General features: G+C 44.1%; 1 protein-coding gene across 3 annotated transcripts in view; it reads right to left on the bottom strand.

Moving 5' to 3' along the window:
• Nucleotides 1–9,605, bottom strand: part of col21a1 (collagen, type XXI, alpha 1) — a 47,853-nt gene extending 38,248 nt beyond the window's left edge. The window contains exons 1-4 of one of the 3 annotated variants that reach the window (XM_065002639.1): nucleotides 9,376–9,605; nucleotides 4,990–5,120; nucleotides 4,211–4,771; nucleotides 2,850–3,015 (exon numbers count right to left, since the gene is read on the bottom strand). In XM_065002639.1, the coding sequence (XP_064858711.1) occupies nucleotides 2,850–3,015; nucleotides 4,211–4,771; nucleotides 4,990–5,089 (827 nt within the window). In that variant the 5' untranslated portion in view covers nucleotides 5,090–5,120; nucleotides 9,376–9,605. The other 2 variants (XM_029685416.2, XM_065002638.1) reach the window with 2 other exon arrangements.
• Nucleotides 9,606–24,383: the final 14,778 nt, after the last annotated feature.

The following is a 24,383-nucleotide window of genomic DNA, read 5'->3' as shown; positions in this document are numbered from 1 at the left end:
CGGTCTATGTATTTTTGTAAACAACAGCTGGTGCACGATATCTAAGGAAGTCTTGAGCTATTGCTCGCCTGAGGTAGAGTATTTCATGATAAGCTGTAGACCACACTACTTACTGAGATAGTTGTCATCTGTATTCTTTGTAGCTGTTTACATACCACCACAGTCAGAGGCTGGCACTAAGACAGCATTGAATGAGCTATATTCCACCATAAGAAAACAAGAAAACGCTCACCCAGAGATGGCGCTCCTAGTTACTGGGGACTTTAATGCAGGGAACCTTAAATCCATTTTACCAAATTTCTATCAGCATGTTAAATGTGCAACCAGGGGGAAAATAACTCTGGACCACCTATACTCCACACACAGAGACACATACAAAGCTCTCCCTCACTCTCCATTTGGCAAATCTGACCATAGTTTTATCCTCCTGACTCCTGATACCAAGCAAAAATTAAAGCAGGAAGCACCGGTGACTAGATCAATAAAAAAAGTGGTCAGAGGAAGCAGATTCTAAGCAACAGGACTGTTTTGCTAGCACAGACTGGAATATGTTCCGGGATTCCTCCTCTGATCAGTCATTGGCTTCATCAATAAGTGCATTGATGATGTCGTCCCCACAGTGGCTGTACTTACACACCCCAACCAGAAGCCATGGATTAGAGGCAGCATCCACACGGAGCTAAAGGCAAGAGCTGCCGCATTCAAGGAGCGGGACTCTAACCCGGAAGCTTATAAGAAATCCCGCTATGCCCTCCAAGGAACCATCAAACAGGCAAAGCGTCAATACAGGGCTAAGGTCGAATCGTACTACACCGGCTCTGACGCTCGTCGGATGTGGCAGGGCTTACAAACCATTACAGACTACAAAGGGATGCACAGCCGAGAGCTGCCCAGTGACACAAGCCTACCAGACGAGCTAAACTACTTCTATGCTCGCTTCTCACATGGAATAGCCTTCATTTCTCAGAACAAGAATAGACTGACGAGTTTCAGAAGAAAGTTATTTGTTTCTGGCCATTTTGAGCCTGTAATCGAAACCACAAATGCTGATGCTCCAGATACTCAACTTGTCTAAAGAAGGCCACTTTTATTGCTTCTTTAATCAGTACGACAGTTTTCAGCTGTGCTAACATAATTGTAAAAGGGTTTTCTAATGATCAATTAAAAAATGATGAACATGGATTAGCTAACACAACATGCCATCTGTACACCTATATAGATATTCCATTAAAAATCAGCCATTTCCAACTACAATAGTCAATTACAGCATTAACAATGTCAACACTGTATTTCTGATCAATTTGAAGCTATTTTAATTGACAATTTTTTTGGCTTTTCATTCAAAAACAAGAACATTTCTAAGTGACCCCAAACCTTTCAACGGTAGTGTATATGTAGCAGAAAGGCTGTAAAAATAAATAAATAAAGACATTTGTCCTCCGAAGAGGGATGGTTAATAAAAAATACAAATAAAAAATAAAATATTGACACAGCCACTGGTGTTGCACATACTGAGGTACGGGGCGGGGGGGTCCCCCAGCCCCCCAAAAAAAGCATCATACCATGAAAGAAGTGTTCAGAATTATAGGAAATTAGCTTTATAACTACAACATTTTCTCTCAGCAATATGTAGAATGTCAGGAAATTAGCTCAGAGACTCTTGAAAGTCAGGACAATTGTTGTCCGACAGGGACATTTTATTTTTATAGTTAAAAAATATGATTTTGTTGTGTTATTTTTATTTGAGCCCTAAAATGTACATTCATGAGAATCTTAGAAGGGACGAGATTTGTTTGAGGAATTCTCTAAACTTTCAAAATGCCTTTGTCCGGAGCAAAGGAACCCAATTTCAAACTTTCCAAAAAAGTGTTTAAAATTTAAAAAACTGGCAATGATGTTTATTACCTAGAAAATTATCTTATTGAGTTTCATGAAATAGCCATCTCTGACTTTAAAACCCCCTAGATTTGATTGACACACCCACACCCACAAGGTGATGTCATTTTGGATATTGAGTAGCTCCCTGTGTGTTTAAGTTAGAGACATACAGTACAATTTATTGTATTGGCTGCAGTTCAATCCCCTCTTTCCGGATATATCAAGTTTTCACTTAATCCATACAACGGGGCTTTTGAAAGTGGCCTTTTTATACACATGAGAGAATCCAGACAAGACATTCGCAACAAATCTGTCTGTAAAACCCAAACAGTGTGAGTTACAAACTAATAAGCTTCAGGGAAGTTGTCTGAAGGTAATCCAGTACCAGGCTGCAAAAAATGTATAGGTAAAATGTGCCAAAAATAACGTGACCAAACATGGGTCTAAGTTTTCTCATTCAAAACCTTGTACCTTATTATTTATTTTTTGCCATTTATTAATGTGTAGTTCAATGTGTTTCTATGGGCTGTAGCAATAAAGGTCTAATTCAATATTATATCAAATATGTTTTTTTATATAGGCCTTTAAACACCTGTTCGATAATAATTGTAAAAATAAAATGCCTTTTATGGTGTCTGATGGGGTTGGCAGGAATCCAGTTAGTTGCATTTTATGAAAACATATAGAAATTGGAGGTTGTTCCTTTACATGCTGTTATACTGTAGCTGATACTTTGGTCTATCAAAATATATGTTTCCTTTTTTTTTGTATTTTTATTAAGATTGTCCTGTCTTTCAAGAATCCCTGAGCTATAAAATAGCAAAAAATATATATACCTCATAGCCAAAATGTGTAAAATAGCATGAGATTAGCTATAAATCTGCACATGTTTCTCTCTGCCCACATGAAAAACAGGGGGCCCAGTGAAACTGTGCTACGCCCCTGGACATGGCATGGTGTTTAAAGCTTACGTCGTGCTTTCACTCAGGTCAACGCGAGATGTCACCTGGAAGGCTTTGGAGCCATAGAAAGACCCTTGAGTTTTTTTGACCTTTTTGGCCAAATTAAGAGACTGTAGAATATCGAAGCCCTTCACATCACCGTTATCGACTGAGATACTGCTTGGACAAACAGTCTCTGAAATAAAGAGAATGAGAGAATTTAGAACACAGCAGAGTACGTATTTTTGTGTGACTGGTTGAACATCACAAACACACTTTCATACCACCATCCTTTTTTCTGGTCGTGCTGCATGTTAATTTTGAGTTAAATCCATTTAATTTGACCTGGAAACCGAAGTGTCAGATAATCTGTTGTAAAAGGCATTGGAAAGGATCACTGGACATTTTGCAAATATGCAGGCTGTCTAAAGAACACCCCTCCCATTGTGAAAACTAGACAGAATTTGACCATTACACCCACCCCTTAATCACGCATGTTAATTATTACAGTAGGCTATTCATTTACATGGGATCAGGCATCCTTATTGTTTTTAAGTGGATACAACCACTCAAATAGGTCTGATTTTCCTAACTATTGTTTTATGCGTGGTTCTGGGAGTTTTTTCTGCTCTTGTTCTTGATGAAACCATTTTGTTTTAAATAGCTTCACTAACCTTCACTTCACTCTGAAGCATGAACCAGTATCTGGGCAAAGGAGATGATGAATATGACGAGATCGCCTCTCTGCACAAACCGCTACCATTCAAGCTACCATTCACCAGCTCTGCAAGCGTCAAAATTTCAGAATTACTAACCAAATATGCCTGCGCTGCCAGCAACTATTGTAATTTACTGCCGTTAAGCCATGTATGTTCCTTCAAAAAAGATTGAAATAAAAATCTACAAGCAAACCAAAAAAATCACTATGTATTGTTTCTTACCAGAAGGTGCCCGTTCCGGTCAAAAGCAATTGATAGCTGTTTTGTTGTTGTTGCTTGTTCATTTTTATTTAGGCCTTGGGCAGAGAGCAGATCACATCATATCATCCTCTCCTTTGCCCAGATATTGGGTCACCTGAAGCACTAACATCACATTGACATTACTCTCTAGGCACAGTTTGGCTCGTCATCCATAGTCATCAGCTTTAGAAAACATTTACATTAACAATCATTAGATCTTGAGAAAAAATTTGATTTCAAGACAGTTCTTGGTTTTAAAGAGCTTCAATGTTTGGCAATGTGCAAACATGTTAAATGAACCGAAGAGTCCTTAAAGGCCCTCTCCTTCATTTTAACGAACAACAACAAAAATGATTGCCCCACTTGGTTTGTTATAAAGCTGAGGGATAGGGCTTATGACTGTCCCCATTTTGTCATCACAACAATGCCTACCTTCACACAATTTCTGCCTTATGGTCTCACGGATCTTGGAAATAGCTTTATAGTCATCAACGTAAAACACGTAGTTGGAGGAAGGCTTGTTTCCAATAGCATTCAACTCTGCCTCTTCTGTCTCAGATCCCACACCAATGGCAAAGATGATTATTCCTCTTCTCCTGGCTGCCTCTGCTGCAGCTTTCACCTCATCTTGTGACTTCCCGTCTGTTAGGACCACAGCGATTCTAGCAACGCCCTTTGGGCCTCTCTCAGACAGGTTAAACAGTTTGTCGCTAGCAAACTGTATGGCCGTCCCAGTCCTTGTATTTCCTCCCATGTAGTCAATGGATTCCATGGCTCTAATGAGATCCTTGATATGAAGGTGCTTCCCTAGTGGAATATTTATGATTGGATCATCACTGTATTGGACCACTCCGATCTGGGAGAACTTCTGTCCGATGTTAAAGCTTGTGGTAATGTTGACGAGCCATCGCTTGACTAGTTCAAAGTTCACATCAGCTACACTCCATGAGCCGTCTAGGATAAAGACCAGATCACTTGCAACAGTCTTACAACCTGTAAGAGACATGAGACACATGAGTTGTGGTACACAGCCTTGAGAAAAAACATTAATGCTGAGTATTCACTTCTTCTAAAGGAATGGCCTTTACCAATACGGTTCATAGAGAGCTTTCCTGAACATCCATTCTGTTTTTATAGTAAACCTGAGAGATAACGGACACCATGCAATGGAAATGTGTCACACATAACGATGAAGACAGAAGCACTCTTACTGAATCTCATGTCCTCATCTTGTGCTGTACAAGACAAGTGAAGGAGCATGAAGCACACACACCGCAAGACACAATGCATGGATCTTGTTTTGCAACCCATGATGCTGAAGTACCAAACTCCAATTGTGCCCCTATAGGGAAAGGGAAACAACACATGCATTGCTGAGATTGTCGTTACAATTTCTCATATCAGTTAACCAATCAAGACTGTTTTTCTTACTTGTCACTACTGTTACTTGAATTGCATGCAATGCATATCTTAATATTGAAAGTAGACATATCTGTGACAAAAGATGGAGGGTCAGTATATTGTATTTGTTGTAAACAAGATAAAGCAAATGAAGTATGTGTTAGTGGCAATGAAACATGGAAGAGCATTCTGAGGTCTCTCTCTCACACACACACTCGCTCTCTCTCACACACTCGCTCTCTCTCACACACTCGCTCTCTCTCACACACACTCGCTCTCTCTCACACACTCGCTCTCTCTCACACACTCGCTCTCACACTCGCTCTCTCTCACACACTCGCTCTCTCTCACACACTCGCTCTCTCTCACACACTCGCTCTCTCTCACACACTCGCTCTCTCACACACACTCGCTCTCTCTCACACACTCTCTCTCTCACACACACTCGCTCTCTCTCACACACACTCGCTCTCTCTCACACACTCGCTCTCTCTCACACACTCGCTCTCTCTCACACACTCGCTCTCTCACACACACTCGCTCTCTCTCACACACTCGCTCTCTCTCACACACACTCGCTCTCTCTCACACACTCGCTCTCTCTCACACACTCGCTCTCTCACACACACTCGCTCTCTCTCACACACTCGCTCTCTCTCACACACTCGCTCTCTCTCACACACTCTCTCTCTCTCACACACTCGCTCTCTCACACACACTCGCTCTCTCTCCGTGTGTGTGAGTACTCAGAATTGTTTTGATCATACTTCGTTGTTTCCCTCTGGCTTCTTTAGGAAATGGTATATTTTATTGCAGTTTCCAGCCCGTGAAAGTTAGAAACTGCAGACATTATAAAAAGAAGCAGCTATAAATGAGGAACAGATATGTTCCATAGAAAGCATTTGTGGAAGGAAGGAAGGAAGGAAGGAAGGAAGGAAGACCTTTAGTCAGCTCAGTCAATCCATCCGATCAACCTTAAGCAGTGGGTTTTCCTGAGACAATGACCAGACTTGGATAGATCAATTCTGCAATGACCGAAATCTAACCCTGATCCACCATATGTAACTGTGCAGTCGGTTTGTTGTCACAGCCATAACATGACTGTGTTTTTCCACTCCCTGACCGGGGATTTGCGGCACAGCTCAGTGAGGCTCCAAACTGCCATGGTAGAGCCGTCCATTTTGTTCCGGTCTTTCCCCCCAAATCCGTCCAGAGCACTAGGGGAGGTCGCTGGAGCAGCAGCGTGACATGGGCAATTTGGTATGGTCAGTGCTATCCTGTATCCTTGGGACATCCCTACCATAAACCTTAACCTTAACCCCTACCCTTACCCTAACCCTAACCCTTACTGTTTTACATTTCAACTTCAATGATGTGACGTCAGAGTTGGGACTTCCCAATGATCCCAGAAAGCAAAGACCCATTCGCTAGTACCCCAAACTGGATATTTCTACATTTCTGCTAAAGCCACATGGAATTCATTTATGGCGTCAGACAGTGAAATTCCAGCTCTGGACAGTGACCAAACACATGTAGTCATGACGAATGGATGGCAACCATTGTCCAAGACACAAAGAGACCTGGTTGTGATTGGACTACACAGTTAAAGGAACACATTCCTGAATGGGCTACATTAAAGTTTGATGGAGTAGGCACCAGCTGAGAATGCATGCCACAAAATTCTCTCAAATAACCCATGCACTTTGCAGGTCAGTGCAGTGCCGTCAACCATATGTTTATTTTTATTTTGTATGACCCAGTCATTGACCTCTGACGTTATTGGAGCAGTGCAGACACTTAATAGCTCTCCATCTTGGTCAAGATGACGGGTCGCTGGTATGCAGTTTATTATAACCCCCCCCCTCCCCGACTAGAAAAACACAAAACAATATCCATCATAAAGATTTTTTTAAATCTGACATGTTGCCTAAAACCCGTAACATGACTTCCAAATTCTATTCCAGACACCTTATTTATTATTATCGAGTCTGAGTTATTCATCTAGTTTGCAGCAATACTTTGTAAAATATTTATGTCATGCCTGGTGGATTGCATCCAGCTGGACATGGGAGTCAGGAAGCTCATGTTGAACAGCTGATTCCTCCCACTTTTCCAGAAAAGGTGCTACCAACAGAGTTAACCTGTTCGTGGTTCGAGCCGAAAGCACAAACTTATATAGATGATCACTTACGGATTTTCTGGTTCCTTCATCTGGTTCTTACCCTAACCTTTTTGGTTGCTATGGTCTTCTGATTGATAGAGTTGTTGTTAGGGATACATTTGAGATGTTGTTTTCACAACTCCAAAGCTAATTGGGGAAGTTAATGTGCACCTACTAGAATAGCTATTTAAACATTAGCACCTGCTGTCTTAAATTACTGTTTAATATGTCAACCATTGCATTTTGGACTGAACTCCTTTAAATAATGCAATTAAAAGTTATTCCATCCCAAAATCAACAGCTGCTGTTCAGCATGTACTACAACCAATGATTTATACACTAGTTGACTGACTAGCTGTCTCTAAGCCACCGCGCCTCAATTGTGACACTCCGCCACCATTGTAAAAACTATTTTGGAAGCTATATAAATACATTTATTTTTATACCTTCATTTGTTTTTGCTAGCTTTATTCTATTATAAGCTCCTTATTTTATTACAGACACATACATTTGATTATGTTAGCTAAACAGAAAAATATATATATTTAGAAATATTCCTTAAAGTATAGTTTGTTACTTTCCCCACTACAAAAACAAAAATACTTACTGCCCAGTGCAGTAAAATATGTATATATTTCCACACTGAGGTTGGAATAATAATTTGAAATGCAGAAAATGATGATAATGCCCTTTTAGTGTAAGAGCTGTTTGAAAATACCGCCTGAAATGTCTGCCTGTTTTGATGGGAATTCCAACGCTCTCTGCCAATAACAGTTCGTTTTTCAGTTATCCCTCCCCTCTCAGACCACTCCCAGACAGTCCAAGCAAAATTCTTGTTTGAGAAATTGCTCTTTGCTAAGAAGCAATTTTTTTGTTCATGACCATATTAATAGAAAACAATCACAGTAAGTTATTAATTGTTACCCAGAAATGATTTGATATTGAGATACAAATGGCTGCTTTGGACCTTTAAATAGATGTCATTTTGTTCTTAACATTTTTAATTGAAATAGTGTAGAATTCCATTCATTCATGTGGAGGCCTGCTTCTTCTGGGGAGTGCCAATATGGCTGACTGGTGGTTTCAAAGACTCTCTTTGGCCAATACATAGCATCAGCAATCCAGGGTTTATATACATAATTGATTACAACTTTGCCAAGGTAAGGGGAACGGTAATTACTGCCAAGTTCCTCAGGCACCAAGGGAAAAGCCAAAACATTATATTAGCTCTCCCTTGAAATCAAATCAAATAAGCAAAACTATGAACCCATATCATCACAGTAGACTAAACCACTTGGAGCCTGGGAGGGGTATATTATCATCCAATATGTTCCTATTTTAGAATGAGCTACAGGCTAGGGGTTTACTTTTGGGAATGCCTAACTTTTGTTTTATATAAATCTGTCACACTCACAGAAACCCATGAAAGCAATTTATGCAAACCCCTGATCTTGGTATTTCTATGGTTTTTGTTCCCTCAACTTTCTTTTTCTGTTTATGAGAGGAGACTGAGTCGAGCGCCAAGCAGAGTTCAGTTAAATAATTCCATTCATTCTTTGCATATGACAGAGGCACAAACAAGGGACTGATAACTGCTCCTAATGTCTTCAGTATGCTACCTGCTGTCTGCTGCTGCAGCCGCTCAGATCATAGAAATATAAACACTAGTAGATTATCACATCTATTGAGACATTGATAAAGCACAAAGCTTCAGTGAAAGCTACAACACACTAAAACACACTCAAAAAACAGAATGATCTGAAATTGTACTGAAAGTTCATACTCAGTTTAAATCCCAAAAGGATCAAACAGGTACAACTTGCTTTACAATGCATTAAACAATTGAATAATAAACACATTTCAAACAAGAAACAATCTGTTTCCTAATTTAAACATGAAACATTCTTTAGCATACCGTAGATTAAAGTATTGGCATCAAAGGCCCTTGCAGACCCAAAATCAACAAGTGTACAAAATGTAGTTTTCCAAAAATGGCAAAAGCAAACCCCCCAACCCCCCCCCCAAAAAAAGTTACCAGAGGTTAGTGTAGTCCGAGTGTCAGTGTCCCCTGTCACCTTCTCATATGTGCCCTGTGGCCATAACCGTGGCAAGGTCTAGGTAGAGGAAGAAGAAGAAGCTGTGTTTGGGGAAGAAGTTTCAGCACTGCACCAAATGTTCCTCCTGTGACTGAAAGCCTGCCCTCTCCATTCACTTTCCAGTTCTCTCTCTCTCTCTCTCTCTCTCTGCCTCTCTCTTCCCCTCTCTCCCCCTGTCTCCCCTTCTCACTTTCTTCCCCTCTCTCTTGCTCTCCCCCTCTTCCCTTTCACTTTCTTCACCTCCCTCCCTCCCCCTTCTCTCTACCCCTCTTATTCTCCTCTTTCTCTCTCTGCCTCTCTCCCTCTCTCTCTCTCTTTTCTCTGGGCCTTCTCCAACTTTTACTGACCAACAGCCACTCTTAATTATCCAGGCTAAAAGAGAGAGAGACAGATAAGAAATACTGAGAGAGACAGCCTCTTTCTGTCAGTGCCAGGAGAAAAATAGTAGTCAAAAGGACAGGATTGTGTGTGGGGGCTGAGGGTATACACATGAAGTCCTGAGGGTTCCAGGAACCAGGGTGGGTCCTAGATAAGGCTACAGGCTTTCACATGCTGGGACCAAACCTCGGGCTTGGTAACTGACATTCTGTTCCGTTGTTTTTCATATTCCATTGTTCTCCATATCTCCATCTGCCCATTGTCATTTTCCTATTGTGTGCTCATGGAAAGGGCTTACCAAGGTGGACAGCCGGAGATCATGTTGTACAAGTGAGCAATGAACAAGGGGCATAAAATGACTGTGATATGGTACCGTTCCTAGTAGCCTCGTCTTACAGCTGAAACTCGTCAAAAATGTCCAACCAAATCTGATATCAGTTGAGAATGTTGTTGTAGACTTCAGTTTGTCATATTTCTTTGAGTTTCATAGCTCTGCAGCATCCTGCATCAACTAATGACTCCATTTTGGCTTTCTCCACCTCAGTATTGCAATGATTAACGGGGGCAGTTTCAGCATACAGGCTGAAATACTCCCAGGGTAGCCCAGAATACACAATGTTAGGCCTTCACAATGTAAATCTCATGAGAATAAAAACACACATTGTACACATCAAGATGATTTCACAACCTGACCTAAGGGAACAAAAAATTCAGTGTAATAACTAAGATACACATGAAATGCTGTCCAGATGCTGTAGGACAGGGTTTCCCAATAGGCGGCACACGGGCCGAATTTGGCCCGCTGGTGATTCTATTTGGCCTCCCAAGTTTTCTGAGCAATTTCTTTATATATTTTTGGACATAAAATACTGTAACAACACCAGCAAATCAGATCCAAGTGATTTTGATTTGGGAAGCCTGTTCCAAGGTATTCCCATGTATAATAGCAGCCACTTTACAATAGTGCATCTAAATCTTTTAAGGGGGGGGGGGGGGGGTGAGAAGGATTACTTTATCCTATCCTAGGTATTCCTTAAAGAGGTGGGGTTTCAGGTGTCTCCGGAAGGTGGTGATTGACTCCGCTGTCCTGGCGTCGTGAGGGAGTTTGTTCCACCATTGGGGGGCCAGAGCAGCGAACAGTTTTGACTGGGCTGAGCGGGAACTGTACTTCCTCAGTGGTAGGGAGGCGAGCAGGCCAGAGGTGGATGAACGCAGTGCCCTTGTTTGGGTGTAGGGCCTGATCAGAGCCTGGAGGTACTGAGGTGCCGTTCCCCTCACAGCTCCGTAGGCAAGCACCATGGTCTTGTAGCGGATGCGAGCTTCAACTGGAAGCCAGTGGAGAGAGCGGAGGAGCGGGGTGACGTGAGAGAACTTGGGAAGGTTGAACACCAGACGGGCTGCGGCGTTCTGGATGAGTTGTAGGGGTTTAATGGCACAGGCAGGGAGCCCAGCCAACAGCGAGTTGCAGTAATCCAGACGGGAGATGACAAGTGCCTGGATTAGGACCTGCGCCGCTTCCTGTGTGAGGCAGGGTCGTACTCTGCGGATGTTGTAGAGCATGAACCTACAGGAACGGGCCACCGCCTTGATGTTAGTTGAGAACGACAGGGTGTTGTCCAGGATCACGCCAAGGTTCTTAGCGCTCTGGGAGGAGGACACAGTGGAGTTGTCAACCGTGATGGCGAGATCATGGAACGGGCAGTCCTTCCCCGGGAGGAAGAGCAGCTCCGTCTTGCCGAGGTTCAGCTTGAGGTGGTGATCCGTCATCCACACTGATATGTCTGCCAGACATGCAGAGATGCGATTCGCCACCTGGTCATCAGAAGGGGGAAAGGAGAAGATGAATTATGTGTCGTCTGCATAGCAATGATAGGAGAGACCATGTGAGGTTATGACAGAGCCAAGTGACTTGGTGTATAGCGAGAATAGGAGAGGGCCTAGAACAGAGCCCTGGGGGACACCAGTGGTGAGAGCACGTGGTGAGGAGACAGATTCTCGCCACGCCACCTGGTAGGAGCGACCTGTCAGGTAGGACGCAATCCAAGCGTGGGCCGCGCCGGTAATGCCCAACTCGGAGAGGGTGGAGAGGAGGATCTGATGGTTCACAGTATCGAAGGCAGCCGATAGGTCTAGAAGGATGAGAGCAGAGGAGAGAGAGTTAGCTTTAGCAGTGCGGAGCGCCTCCGTTATACAGAGAAGAGCAGTCTCAGTTGAATGACTAGTCTTGAAACCTGACTGATTTGGATCAAGAAGGTCATTCTGAGAGAGATAGCGGGAGAGCTGGCCAAGGACGGCACGTTCAAGGGTTTTGGAGAGAAAAGAAAGAAGGGATACTGGTCTGTAGTTGTTGACATCGGAGGGATCGAGTGTAGGTTTTTTCAGAAGGGGTGCAACTCTCGCTCTCTTGAAGACGGAAGGGACGTAGCCAGCGGTCAGGGATGAGTTGATGAGCGAGGTGAGGTAAGGGAGAAGGTCTCCGGAAATGGTCTGGAGAAGAGAGGAGGGGATAGGGTCAAGCGGGCAGGTTGTTGGGCGACCGGCCGTCACAAGACGCGAGATTTCATCTGGAGAGAGAGGGGAGAAAGAGGTCAGAGCACAGGGTAGGGCAGTGTGAGCAGAACCAGCGGTGTCGTTTGACTTAGCAAACGAGGATCGGATGTCGTCGACCTTCTTTTCAAAATGGTTGACGAAGTCATCTGCAGAGAGGGAGGGGGAGGGGGATTCAGGAGGGAGGAGAAGGTGGCAAAGAGCTTCCTAGGGTTAGAGGCAGATGCTTGGAATTTAGAGTGGTAGAAAGTGGCTTTAGCAGCAGCGACAGAAGAGGAAAATGTAGAGAGGAGGGAGTGAAAGGATGCCAGGTCCGCAGGGAGGCGAGTTTTCCTCCATTTCCGCTCGGCTGCCCGGAGCCCTGTTCTGTGAGCTCGCAATGAGTCGTCGAGCCACGGAGCGGGAGGGAGGACCGAGCCGGCCTGGAGGATAGGGGACATAGAGAGTCAAAGGATGCAGAAAGGGAGGAGAGGAGGGTTGAGGAGGCAGAATCAGGAGATAGGTTGGAGAAGGTTTGAGCAGAGGGAAGAGATGATAGGATGGAAGAGGAGAGAGTAGCGGGGAGAGAGAGCGAAGGTTGGGACGGCGCGATACCATCCGAGTAGGGGCAGTGTGGGAAGTGTTGGATGAGAGCGAGAGGGAAAAGGATACAAGGTAGTGGTCGGAGACTTGGAGGGGAGTTGCAATGAGGTTAGTGGAAGAACAGCATCTAGTAAAGATGAGGTCGAGCGTATTGCCTGCCTTGTGAGTAGGGGGAAGGTGAGAGGGAGAGGTCAAAAGAGGAGAGGAGTGGAAAGAAGGAGGCAGAGAGGAATGAGTCAAAGGTAGACGTGGGGAGGTTAAAGTCGCCCAGAACTGTGAGAGGTGAGCCGTCCTCAGGAAAGGAGTTTATCAAGGCATCAAGCTCATTGATGAACTCTCCGAGGGAACCTGGAGGGCGATAAATGATAAGGATGTTAAGCTTGAAAGGGCTGGTAACTGTGACAGCATGGAATTCAAAGGAGGCGATAGACAGATGGGTAAGGGGAGAAAGAGAGAATGACCACTTGGGAGAGATGAGGATCCCGGTGCCACCACCCCGCTGACCAGAAGCTCTTGGGGTGTGCGAGAACACGTGGGCGGACGAAGAGAGAGCAGTAGGAGTAGCAGTGTTATCTGTGGTGATCCATGTTTCCGTCAGTGCCAAGAAGTCGAGGGACTGGAGGGAGGCATAGGCTGAGATGAACTCTGCCTTGTTGGCCGCAGATCGGCAGTTCCAGAGGCTACCGCAGACCTGGAACTCCACGTGGGTCGTGCGCGCTGGAGACCACCAGATTAGGGTGGCCGCGGCCACGCGGTGTGGAGCGTTTGTATGGTCTGTGCAGAGAGGAGAGAACAGGGATAGACAGACACATAGTTGACAGGCTACAGAAGAGGCTACGCTAATGCAAAGGAGATTGGAATGACAAGTGGACTACACGTCTCGAATGTTCAGAAAGTTGAGCTTACGTAGCAAGAATCTTATTGACTAATATGTAAGCTGGGTTTGAAATTATTACCTTTAGTCAAATATTACATTATTTTTGGGCTTCTTGCGGTCAATTTGCAGTCTACAAATGATGTGTAATTATGTTCTGGCCCCGTGACCATCCGCTCAATAAAAACTCTAGTTGACGATGCCTGCTGTAGGAGAATGCATTGAGTCAAGCATGATCGTCATCTGTTCGAGGAAAAAAGGGGTTTACGCTACTGATACAAATAAAATAAAATTACATATGTCACATACGCCGAATGCAACAGGTGTATATCTTACAGTGAAATGCTTACTTATAAGCCCTTAACCAACAATGCAGTGTTAAGAAAAATACCCCCCCCCCCACACAAAAAAATGAAAGTAACAAATAATTAAAGAGCAGGAGTAAAATAACAATACCAAGGCTATATAGAGGGGTTACCAGTACAGAGTCCATGTGTGGGGGCACCGGTTAGCCAAGGTAATTGAGGTAATATGTACATTTAGGTAGAATTGACTATGCATAGATAATAACAGAGAATAGCAGCAGCGTAAAAGAGGGTGTGGGGGGCGACAATGCAAAGAGTCTGGGTAGCCATTTGATTATATGTTCAGGAGTCTTATGGCTTCGGGGTAGAAGCTGTTTAGAAGCCTCTTGGACCTAGACTTGGTGCTCCGGTACCACTTGCCGTGTGATAGCAGAGAGAACAGTATATGACTAGGGTGCCTGGAGTCTTTGACAATTTTTAGGGCTTTCCTCTGACACCATCTGGTATAGAGGTCCTGGATGGCAGGAAGTTTGGCCCCTGTGATGTACTGGGGCATTCGCACTACTACCCTGCCTTGCGGTCGGATGCTGAGCAGTTGCCAGACCAGGCAGTGATGCAACCCGTCAGGATGCTCTCGATGGTGCAGCTGTAGAAACTTTAGAGGATATGAGGACCCATGCCAAATCTTTTCAGTCTTCTGAGGGGGAATAGATTTTGTCGTTCCCTCTTCATGACTGTGTTGGTGTGCTTGGACAATGTTAGTTTGTTGGTGATGTGGACGCCAAGGAATTTGAAGCTCTCAACCTGCTCCACCACAGCCCCGTCGATGAGAGTGGGGCGTGCTCAGTCCTCCTTTTCCTGTAGTCCTCAATTATGTCCCTTGTCTTGAACACATTGAGGGAGAGGTTGTTGTCCTAGCACCACACGGTCAGTTCTCTGACCTCCTCCCTATAGGCTGTCTCGTTATTGTCGGTGATCAAGCCTACCACTGTTGTGTTATCTGCAAACTTGTGACCTGATGTAATGAAACACTGTTTACATTTTTGACATGATTGTGCTGTGATAGGGGGCATCTAGAGCCTAATTATTTGATTTGGCCAGCATTTTCAGAAATACAGTGGGGCAAAAAAGTATTTAGTCAGCCACCATTTGTGCAAGTTCTCCCACTTAAAAAGATGAGAGAGGCCTGTAATTTTCATCATAGGTACACTTCAACTATGACAGACAAAATGAGAAAACAAAATCCAGAAAATCACATTGTAGGATTTTTTAAAAATGTATTTGCAAATGATGGTGGAAAATAAGTATTTGGTCACCTACAAACAAGCAAGATTTCTGGCTCTCGCAGACCTGTAACTTCTTCTTTAAGAGGCTCCTCTGTCCTCCACTCGTTACCTGTATTAATGGCACCTGTTTGAACTTGTTATCAGTATAAAAGACACCTGTCCACAACTTCAAACAGTCACACTCCAAACTCCACTATGGCCAAGACCAAAGAGCTGTCAAGGACACCAGAAACAAAATTGTAGACCTGCACCAGGCTGGGAAGACTGAATATGCAATAGGTAAGCAGCTTGGTTTGAAGAAATCAACTGTGGGAGCAATTATTAGGAAATGGAAGACATACAAGACCACTGATAATCTCCCTCGATCTGGGGCTCCACGCAAGATCTCACCCCGTGGGGTCAAAATGATCACAAGAACGGTGAGCAAAAATCCCAGCACCACACGGGGGGACCTAGTGAATGACCTGCAGAGAGCTGGGACCAAAGTAACAAAGCCTACCATAAGTAACACACTACGCCGCCAGGGACTCAAATCCTGCAGTTCCAGACGTGTCCCCCTGCTTAAGCCAGTACATGTCCAGGCCCGTCTGAAGTTTGCTAGAGAGCATTTGGATGATCCAGAAGAAGATTGGGAGAATGTCATAAGGTCAGATGAAACCAAAATATAACTTTTTGGTAAAAACTCAACTCGTCGTGTTTGGAGGACAAAGAATGCTGAGTTGCATCCAAAGAACACCATACCTACTGTGAAGCATGGGGGTGGAAACATCATGCTTTGGGGCTGTTTGTCTGCAAAGGGACCAGGACGACTGATCTGTGTAAAGGAAAGAATGAATGGGGCCATGTAAAATCGTGAGATTTTGAGTGAAAACCTCTTTCCATCAGCAAGGGCATTGAAGATGAAACGTGGCTGGGTCTTTCAGCATGACAATGATCCCAAACACACCGCCCGGACAACGAAGGAGTGGCTTCGATAAGAAGCATTTCAAGGTCCTGGAGTGGCCTAGGCAGTCTCCAGATCTCAACCCCATAGAAAATCTTTGGAGGGAGTTGAAAGTCCGTGTTGCCCAGCAACAGCCCCAAAACTTCACTGCTCTAGAGGAGATCTGCATGGAGGAATGGGCCAAAATACCAGCAACAGTGTGTGAAAACCTTGTGAAGACTTACAGAAAACATTTGACCTCTGTCCATTGCCAACAAAGGGTATATAACAAAGTAATTGAGAAACTTTTGTTATTGACCAAATACTTATTTTCCACCATAATTTGCAAATAAATTCATAAAAAATCCTACAATGTGATTTTCTGGATTTTTTTTTCTCATTTTGTCTGTCATAGGTGAAGTGTACCCATGATGAAAATGACAGGCCTCTCTCATCTTTTTAAGTGGGAGAACTTTCACAATTGGTGGCTGACTAAATACTTTTTTGCCCCACTGTATGTCTACACATGGTATTAAAATGTCACTTATTCGTCCACTGTGTCTGCATTGTGACCAGATTTCCTTGCATCTGTTTGCAAATTATTTGACAGCCATACTTTCAAAATAATATGTATTTATACATTTTAAGACAAATATTGATGCCATAAGTCAATGGTGCCACCTGTCAATGTTAGAAGGCGGGATAATGATGATTTAAATGGATCCACTGTCCAGATCCGCCTACACTTGTAAGATATCCAGATACAATGCATGCCTGACTACCTCCGGGGGTGATCAGGAAGATCTGACCGCAATCAGCTAATCAGTTTTTAATCCTCTAAACCTGTCTGAAAATGCAGGCACAATCAGAATGTGGAAATGATCAGGACAAAGGATGCATGTTAGAACCAGGTATAAATGTCTTACATAAGCCTATGAAGACAGCATACTGATACATAATGTCAGAAACATGGTTGTTTTGTTGAAATGTTTATGATGGAATTGTAGATAAAGTATCTAGTAGCAGTGGAAGAAGGGGTGGACAATCCTCCTCAGTGAATTTCATAAAAGTAAAAATAATGAAACATTAAAAAAGTGATCGTTTTTAGACAAAACTATACTAAATGTATTCACGTCACCAAAGAATTGATTAAAGCACACTGATTTGCAATGGCTTACAGTAGCCTCAGCAGCACTCTGTAGGGTAGCACCATGGTATACCCGGAGGACAGCTGGTCCTTCCTCCTCTCGAGACATTGACTTCAATAAAAAAAAAATAGGAGGCTCGTATTTCTCACCGCTTTCCATAGTAATTATGACAACTTCCATCCTCCAACCGATCAAAGCTTTTGCAGCATGAACTAACATGTTGTCCACCCAATCAAAGGATCAGGTAATGAATCTAGTACTAAAAGTATAGGCTACAGTACAGCTAGCTAGCACAAAATCTGGTGAGTAGTTGACTCAAAGAGAGAGAAAGGCAATAGTTTAACAAATTTGAAAATGTGTATTTTGTTTAACTGAAGGAGAAGCAAAAGAGAGAGAGAGCGAGAGAGAAATAGCTATATTTCATATTTTTTCCACTATCACTTTCACTTAGTTAGCTAGCAAATATAGCTAGCTATTTTAGCCTACTCAAACACCCAGCTCAAACAGAGAGGGATGCTATGTGACCTAGTTGGCTATGGCTATCTAACATTGGGACCCTTCCAAGTCAAGGTAAGCTTTTGGTTTTATTAATTTATTGCCACTGCGGCTCGCCGATCGATGTAACTGCTAAACAGCTTGCTAACTATACAGTGTACTACATGATTGTAGCGGGTTTAGTAATGGGTTAGCTCTAGTAGCTATGTTTTTGACTTGACATTAGCTAATGAGGTGACAACAATATAGTCTGTGTGTAACGGTTAGCGGTTATGATATGAAGGTTTGGCTTAGAAAGTTTTTTTTGCCTGGTCACAGACCACTGATGTGTTGTGCACTGAAGTCCACAAGGGAGTGGAAAGGTGAGAGGAGGAGAGTGCATAGATGCAAGAAGGAATTATACAACGATCTGGCTGTATTGAAAGTGAACTGTTTGAATGTGATCAGGAGTGTATTGATTCTACCGAAAAACAGGCATAAACATACCTGAATTTGTCCAATAGAAACTCTTGTTTGCAACTGTTGGACTAATGATTACACCCTAGATCAGCTAGATGCAGGCAAGTGTGTGCAAGGCTGTATTGAATGTGTCAATGTCTGTCACCTTGATTACTCAAATTTCTCTCAATCTGTGCACCTACAGTACATTGTAAACTTTAATTCATAGGCTAGGTTGTAGCAACCTTGATGGGTATAGGGAAAATGTGAGTATCATGTAGTAAGTAGCCTAAACCTATCTATGTTACATTGAGCTGGATGAATGGAATATGAATGACAGTCATCCAATATGCTGTAATAGAAATAAATCCATGCTCATAAAACACGTAATCGTCCTCCCTCATCTTAAACGGCACCTAAATCAAATCAAATCAAATGTATTTATATAGCCCTTCGTACATCAGCTGATATCTCAAAGTGCTGTACAGAAACCCAGCCTAAAACCCCAAACAGCAAGCAATGCAGGTGTAGAAGCACGGTGGCTAGGAAAGGCCAAAACCTAGGATGAAACCTAGAGAGGAACCAGGCTATGTGGGGTGGCCAGTCCTCTTCTGGCTGTGCCGGTGGAGATTATAACAGAACATGGCCAAGATGTTCAAATGTTCATAAATGACCAGCATGGTCGAATAATAATAAGGCAGAACAGTTGAAACTGGAGCAGCAGCACGGTCAGGTGGACTGGGGACAGCAAGGAGTCATCATGTCAGGTAGTCCTGGGGCATGGTCCTAGGGCTCAGGTCCTCCGAGAGAGAGAAAGAAAGAGAGAATTAGAGAGAGCATATGTGGGGTGGCCAGTCCTCTTCTGGCTGTGCCGGGTGGAGATTATAACAGAACATGGCAAAGATGTTCAAATGTTCATAAATGACCAGCATGGTCGAATAATAATAAGGCAGAACAGTTGAAACTGGAGCAGCAGCACGGCCAGGTGGACTGGGGACAGCAAGGAGTCATCATGTCAGGTAGTCCTGGGGCATAGTCCTAGGGCTCAGGTCCTCCGAGAGAGAGAAAGAAAGAGAGAAGAAGAGAATTAGAGAACGCACACTTAGATTCATACAGGACACCGAATAGGACAGGAGAAGTACTCCAGATATAACAAACTGACCCTAGCCCCCCGACACATAAACTACTGCAGCATAAATACTGGAGGCTGTGACAGGAGGGGTCAGGAGACACTGCGGCCCCATCCAAGGACACCCCCGGACAGGGCCAAACAGGAAGGATATATCCCCACCCACTTTGCCAAAGCACAGCCCCCACACCACTAGAGGGATAACTTCAACCACCAACTTGAGACAAGCCTGAGTATAGCCCACAAAGATCTCCGCCATGGCACAACCCAAGGGGGGGGCGCCAACCCAGACAGGATGACCACATCAGTGAATCAACCCACTCAGGTGACGCACCCCTTCCAGGGACGGCATGAGAGAGCCCCAGTAGGCCAGTGACTCAGCCCCTGTAACAGGCTTAGAGGCAGAGAATCCCAGTGGAAAGAGGGGAACCGGCCAGGCAGAGACAGCAAGGGCGGTTCGTTGCTCCAGAGCCTTTCCGTTCACCTTCCCACTCCTGGGCCAGACTACACTCAATCATATGACCCACTGAAGAGATGAGTCTTCAGTAAAGACTTAAAGGTTGAGACCGAGTTTGCGTCTCTGACATGGGTAGGCAGACCGTTCCATAAAAATGGAGCTCTATAGGAGAAAGCCCTGCCTCCAGCTGTTTGCTTAGAAATTCTAGGGACAATTAGGAGGCCTGCGTCTTGTGACCGTAGCGTACGTGTAGGTATGTACGGCAGGACCAAATCAGAGAGATAGGTAGGAGCAAGCCCATGTAATGCTTTGTAGGTTAGCAGTAAAACCTTGAAATCAGCCCTTGCTTTGACATGAAGCCAGTGTAGAGAGGCTAGCACTGGAATAATATGATCAATTTTTTTGGTTCTAGTCAGGATTCTAGCAGCCGTATTTAGCACTAACTGAAGTTTATTTAGTGCTTTATCCGGGTAGCCGGAAAGTAGAGCATTGCAGTAGTCTAACCTAGAAGTGACAAAAGCATGGATAGATTTTTCTGCATCATTTTTGGACAGAAAGTTTCTGATTTTTGCAATGTTACGTAGATGGAAAAAAGCTGTCCTTGAAATGGGCTTGATATGTTCTTCAAAAGAGAGATCAGGGTCCAGAATAAAGCAGAGGTCCTTCACAGTTTTATTTGAGACGACTGTACAACCATTAAGATTAATTGTCAGATTCAACAGAAGATCTCTTTGTTTCTTGGGTCCTAGAACAAGCATCTCTGTTAAGTCCGAGTTTAAAAGTAGAACGTTTGCAGCCATCCACTTCCTTATGTCTGAAACACATGCTTCTAGCAAGGGCAATTTTGGGGCTTCACCATGTTTCATTGAAATGTACAGCTGTGTGTCATAGCAGTGAAAGTTAACATTATGTTTTCGAATAACATCCCCAAGAGGTAAAATATATAGTGAAAACAATAGCGGTCCTAAAACGGAACCTTGAGGAACACCGAAATTTACAGTTGATTTGTCAGAGGACAAACCATTCACAGAGACAAACTGATATCTTTCCGACAGATAAGATCTAAACCAGGCCAGAACTTGTCCGTGTAGACCAATTTGGGTTTCCAATCTCTCCAAAAGAATGTGGTGATCGATGGTATCAAAAGCAGCACTAAGGTCTAGGAGCACGAGGACAGATGCAGAGCCTCGGTCCGATGCCATTAAAATGTAATTTACCACCATCACAAGTGCCGTCTCAGTGCTATGATAGGGTCTAAAACCAGACTGAAGCATTTCGTATACATTGTTTGTCTTCAGGAAGGCAGTGAGTTGCTGCGCAACAGCCTTTTCTAAAAATGTTGAGAGGAATGGAAGATTCGATATAGGCCGATAGTTTTTTATATTTTCTGGGTCAAGGTTTGGCTTTTTCAAGAGAGGCTTTATTACTGCCACTTTTAGTGAGTTTGGAACACATCCGGTGGATAGAGAGCCGTTTATTATGTTCAACATAGGAGGGCCAAGCACAGGAAGCAGTTCTTTCAGTAGTTTAGTTGGAATAGGGTCCAGTATGCAGCTTGAAGGTTTAGAGGCCATGATTAGTTTCATCATTGTGTCAAGAGATATAGTACTAAAACACTTGAGCGTCTCTCTTGATCCTAGGTCCTGGCAGAGTTGTGCAGACTCAGGACAACTGAGCTTTGAAGGAATACGCAGATTTAAAGAGGAGTCCGCAATTTGCTTTCTAATAATCATAATCTTTTCCTCAAAGAAGTTCATGAATTTATCACTGATAAAGTGAAAGTCATCCTCTCTTGGGGAATGCTGCTTTTTAGTTAGCTTTGCGACCGTATCAAAAAGGAATTTCGGATTGTTATTATTTTCCTCAATTAAGTTAGAAAAATAGGATGATCGAGCAGCATTAAGAGCTCTTCGATACTGCACGGTACTGTCTTTCCAAGCTAGTCGGAAGACTTCCAGTTTGGTGTGGCGCCATTTCCGTTCCAATTTTCTGGAAGCTTGCTTCAGAGCTCGGGTATTTTCTGTGTACCAGGGAGCTAGTTTCTTATGAGAAATGTTTTTAGTTTTTAGGGGTGCAACTGCATCTAGGGTATTGCGCAAGGTTAAATTGAGTTCCTCAGTTAGGTGGTTAACTGATTTTTGTCCTCTGGCATCCTTGGGTAGACAGAGGGAATCTGGAAGGACATCAAGGAATCTTTGTGTTGTCTGTGAATTTATAGCACGACTTTTGATGTTCCTTGGTTGGGGTCTGAGCAGATTGTTTGTTGCAATTGCAAACGTAATAAAATGGTGGTCCGATAGTCCAGGATTATGAGGAAAAACATTAATATCCACAACATTTATTCCATGGGACAAAATTAGGTCCAGCGTATGACTGTGACAGTGAGTGGGTCCAGAGACATGTTGGACAAAACACACTGAGTCGATGATGGCTCCGAAAGCCTTTTGGAGTGGGTCTGTGGACTTTTCCATGTGAATATTAAAGTCACCAAAGATTAGAATATTATCTGCTATGACTACAAGGTCCGATAGGAATTCAGAGAACTCAGTGAGGAACGCTGTATATGGCCCAGGAGGCCTGTAAACAGTAGCTATAAAAAGTGATTGAGTAGGCTGCATAGAACGTCATTTTTTTTTTTGTAAATTGAAATTTGCTATCGTAAATGTTAGCAACACCTCCGCCTTTGCGGGATGCACAGGGTATATGGTCACTAGTGTAGCCAGGAGGTGAGGCCTCATTAAACACAGTAAATTCATCAGGCTTAAGCCATGTTTCAGTGATTAGTTCATTGACTATAATTGCCTTTGAAGTAAGGGATCTAACATTAAGTAGCCCTATTTTGAGAAGTGAGGTATCACTTCATATCCCTTCTGATGACCAGGTGGCGAATCGCATCTCTGCATGTCTGGCAGACATATCCGTGTGGATGACGGATCACCACCTCAAGCTGAACCTCGGCAAGACGGAGCTGCTCTTCCTCCCGGGGAAGGACTGCCCGTTCCATGATCTCGCCATCACGGTTGACAACTCCATTGTGTCCTCCTCCCAGAGCGCTAAGAACCTTGGCGTGATCCTGGACAACACCCTGTCGTTCTCAACTAACATCAAGGCGGTGGCCCGTTCCTGTAGGTTCATGCTCTACAACATCCGCAGAGTACGACCCTGCCTCACACAGGAAGCGGCGCAGGTCCTAATCCAGGCACTTGTCATCTCCCGTCTGGATTACTGCAACTCGCTGTTGGCTGGGCTCCCTGCCTGTGCCATTAAACCCCTACAACTCATCCAGAACGCCGCAGCCCGTCTGGTGTTCAACCTTCCCAAGTTCTCTCACGTCACCCCGCTCCTCCGCTCCCTCCACTGGCTTCCAGTTGAAGCTCGCATCCGCTACAAGACCATGGTGCTTGCCTACGGAGCTGTGAGGGGAACGGCACCTCAGTACCTCCAGGCTCTGATCAGGCCCTACACCCAAACAAGGGCACTGCGTTCATCCACCTCTGGCCTGCTCGCCTCCCTACCACTGAGGAAGTACAGTTCCCGCTCAGCCCAGTCAAAACTGTTCGCTGCTCTGGCCCCCCAATGGTGGAACAAACTCCCTCACGACGCCAGGACAGCGGAGTCAATCACCACCTTCCGGAGACACCTGAAACCCCACCTCTTTAAGGAATACCTAGGATAGGATAAAGTAATCCCTCTCACCCCCCCTCCCCCTGAAAAGATTTAGATGCACTACTGTTCCACTGGAGGTCATAAGGTGAATGCACCAATTTGTAAGTCGCTCTGGATAAGAGCGTCTGCTAAATGACTTAAATGTAAATGTAAATGATCTCTTTCAGTAATGACAGGAATGGAGGTGGTCTTTATCCTAGTGAGATTGCTAAGGCGAACACCGCCATGTTTAGTTTTGCCCAACCTTGGTCGAGGCACAGACACGGTCTCAATGGTGATAGCTGAGCTGACTACACTGACTGTGCTAGTGGCAGACTCCACTATGCTGACAGGCTGGCTAACAGCCTGCTGCCTGGCCTGCACCCTATTTCATTGTGGCGCTAGAGGAGTTAGAGCCCTGTCTATGTTGGTAGATGAGATGAGAGAACCCTTCCAGCTAGGATGGAGTCCGTCACTACTCAGCAGGTCAGGCTTGGTCCTGTTTGTGGGTGAGTCCCAGAAAGAGGGCCAATTATCTACAAATTCTATCTTTTGGGAGGGGCAGAAAACAGTTTTCAACCAGCGATTGAGTTGTGAGACTCTGCTGTAGAGCTCATCACTCCCCCTAACTGGGAGGGGGCCAGAGACAATTACTCGATGCCGACACATCTTTCTAGCTGATTTACACGCAGAAGCTATGTTGCGCTTGGTGATCTCTGACTGTTTCATCCTAACATCGTT

The sequence above is a fragment of the Oncorhynchus nerka genome, linkage group LG16, assembly GCF_034236695.1.
Source record: "Oncorhynchus nerka isolate Pitt River linkage group LG16, Oner_Uvic_2.0, whole genome shotgun sequence".
In the NCBI taxonomy this organism is placed as follows: domain Eukaryota; kingdom Metazoa; phylum Chordata; class Actinopteri; order Salmoniformes; family Salmonidae; genus Oncorhynchus; species Oncorhynchus nerka.
Note: the sequence above shows the minus strand (reverse complement) of the source record. Positions and strands in the feature narration are given on the sequence as shown.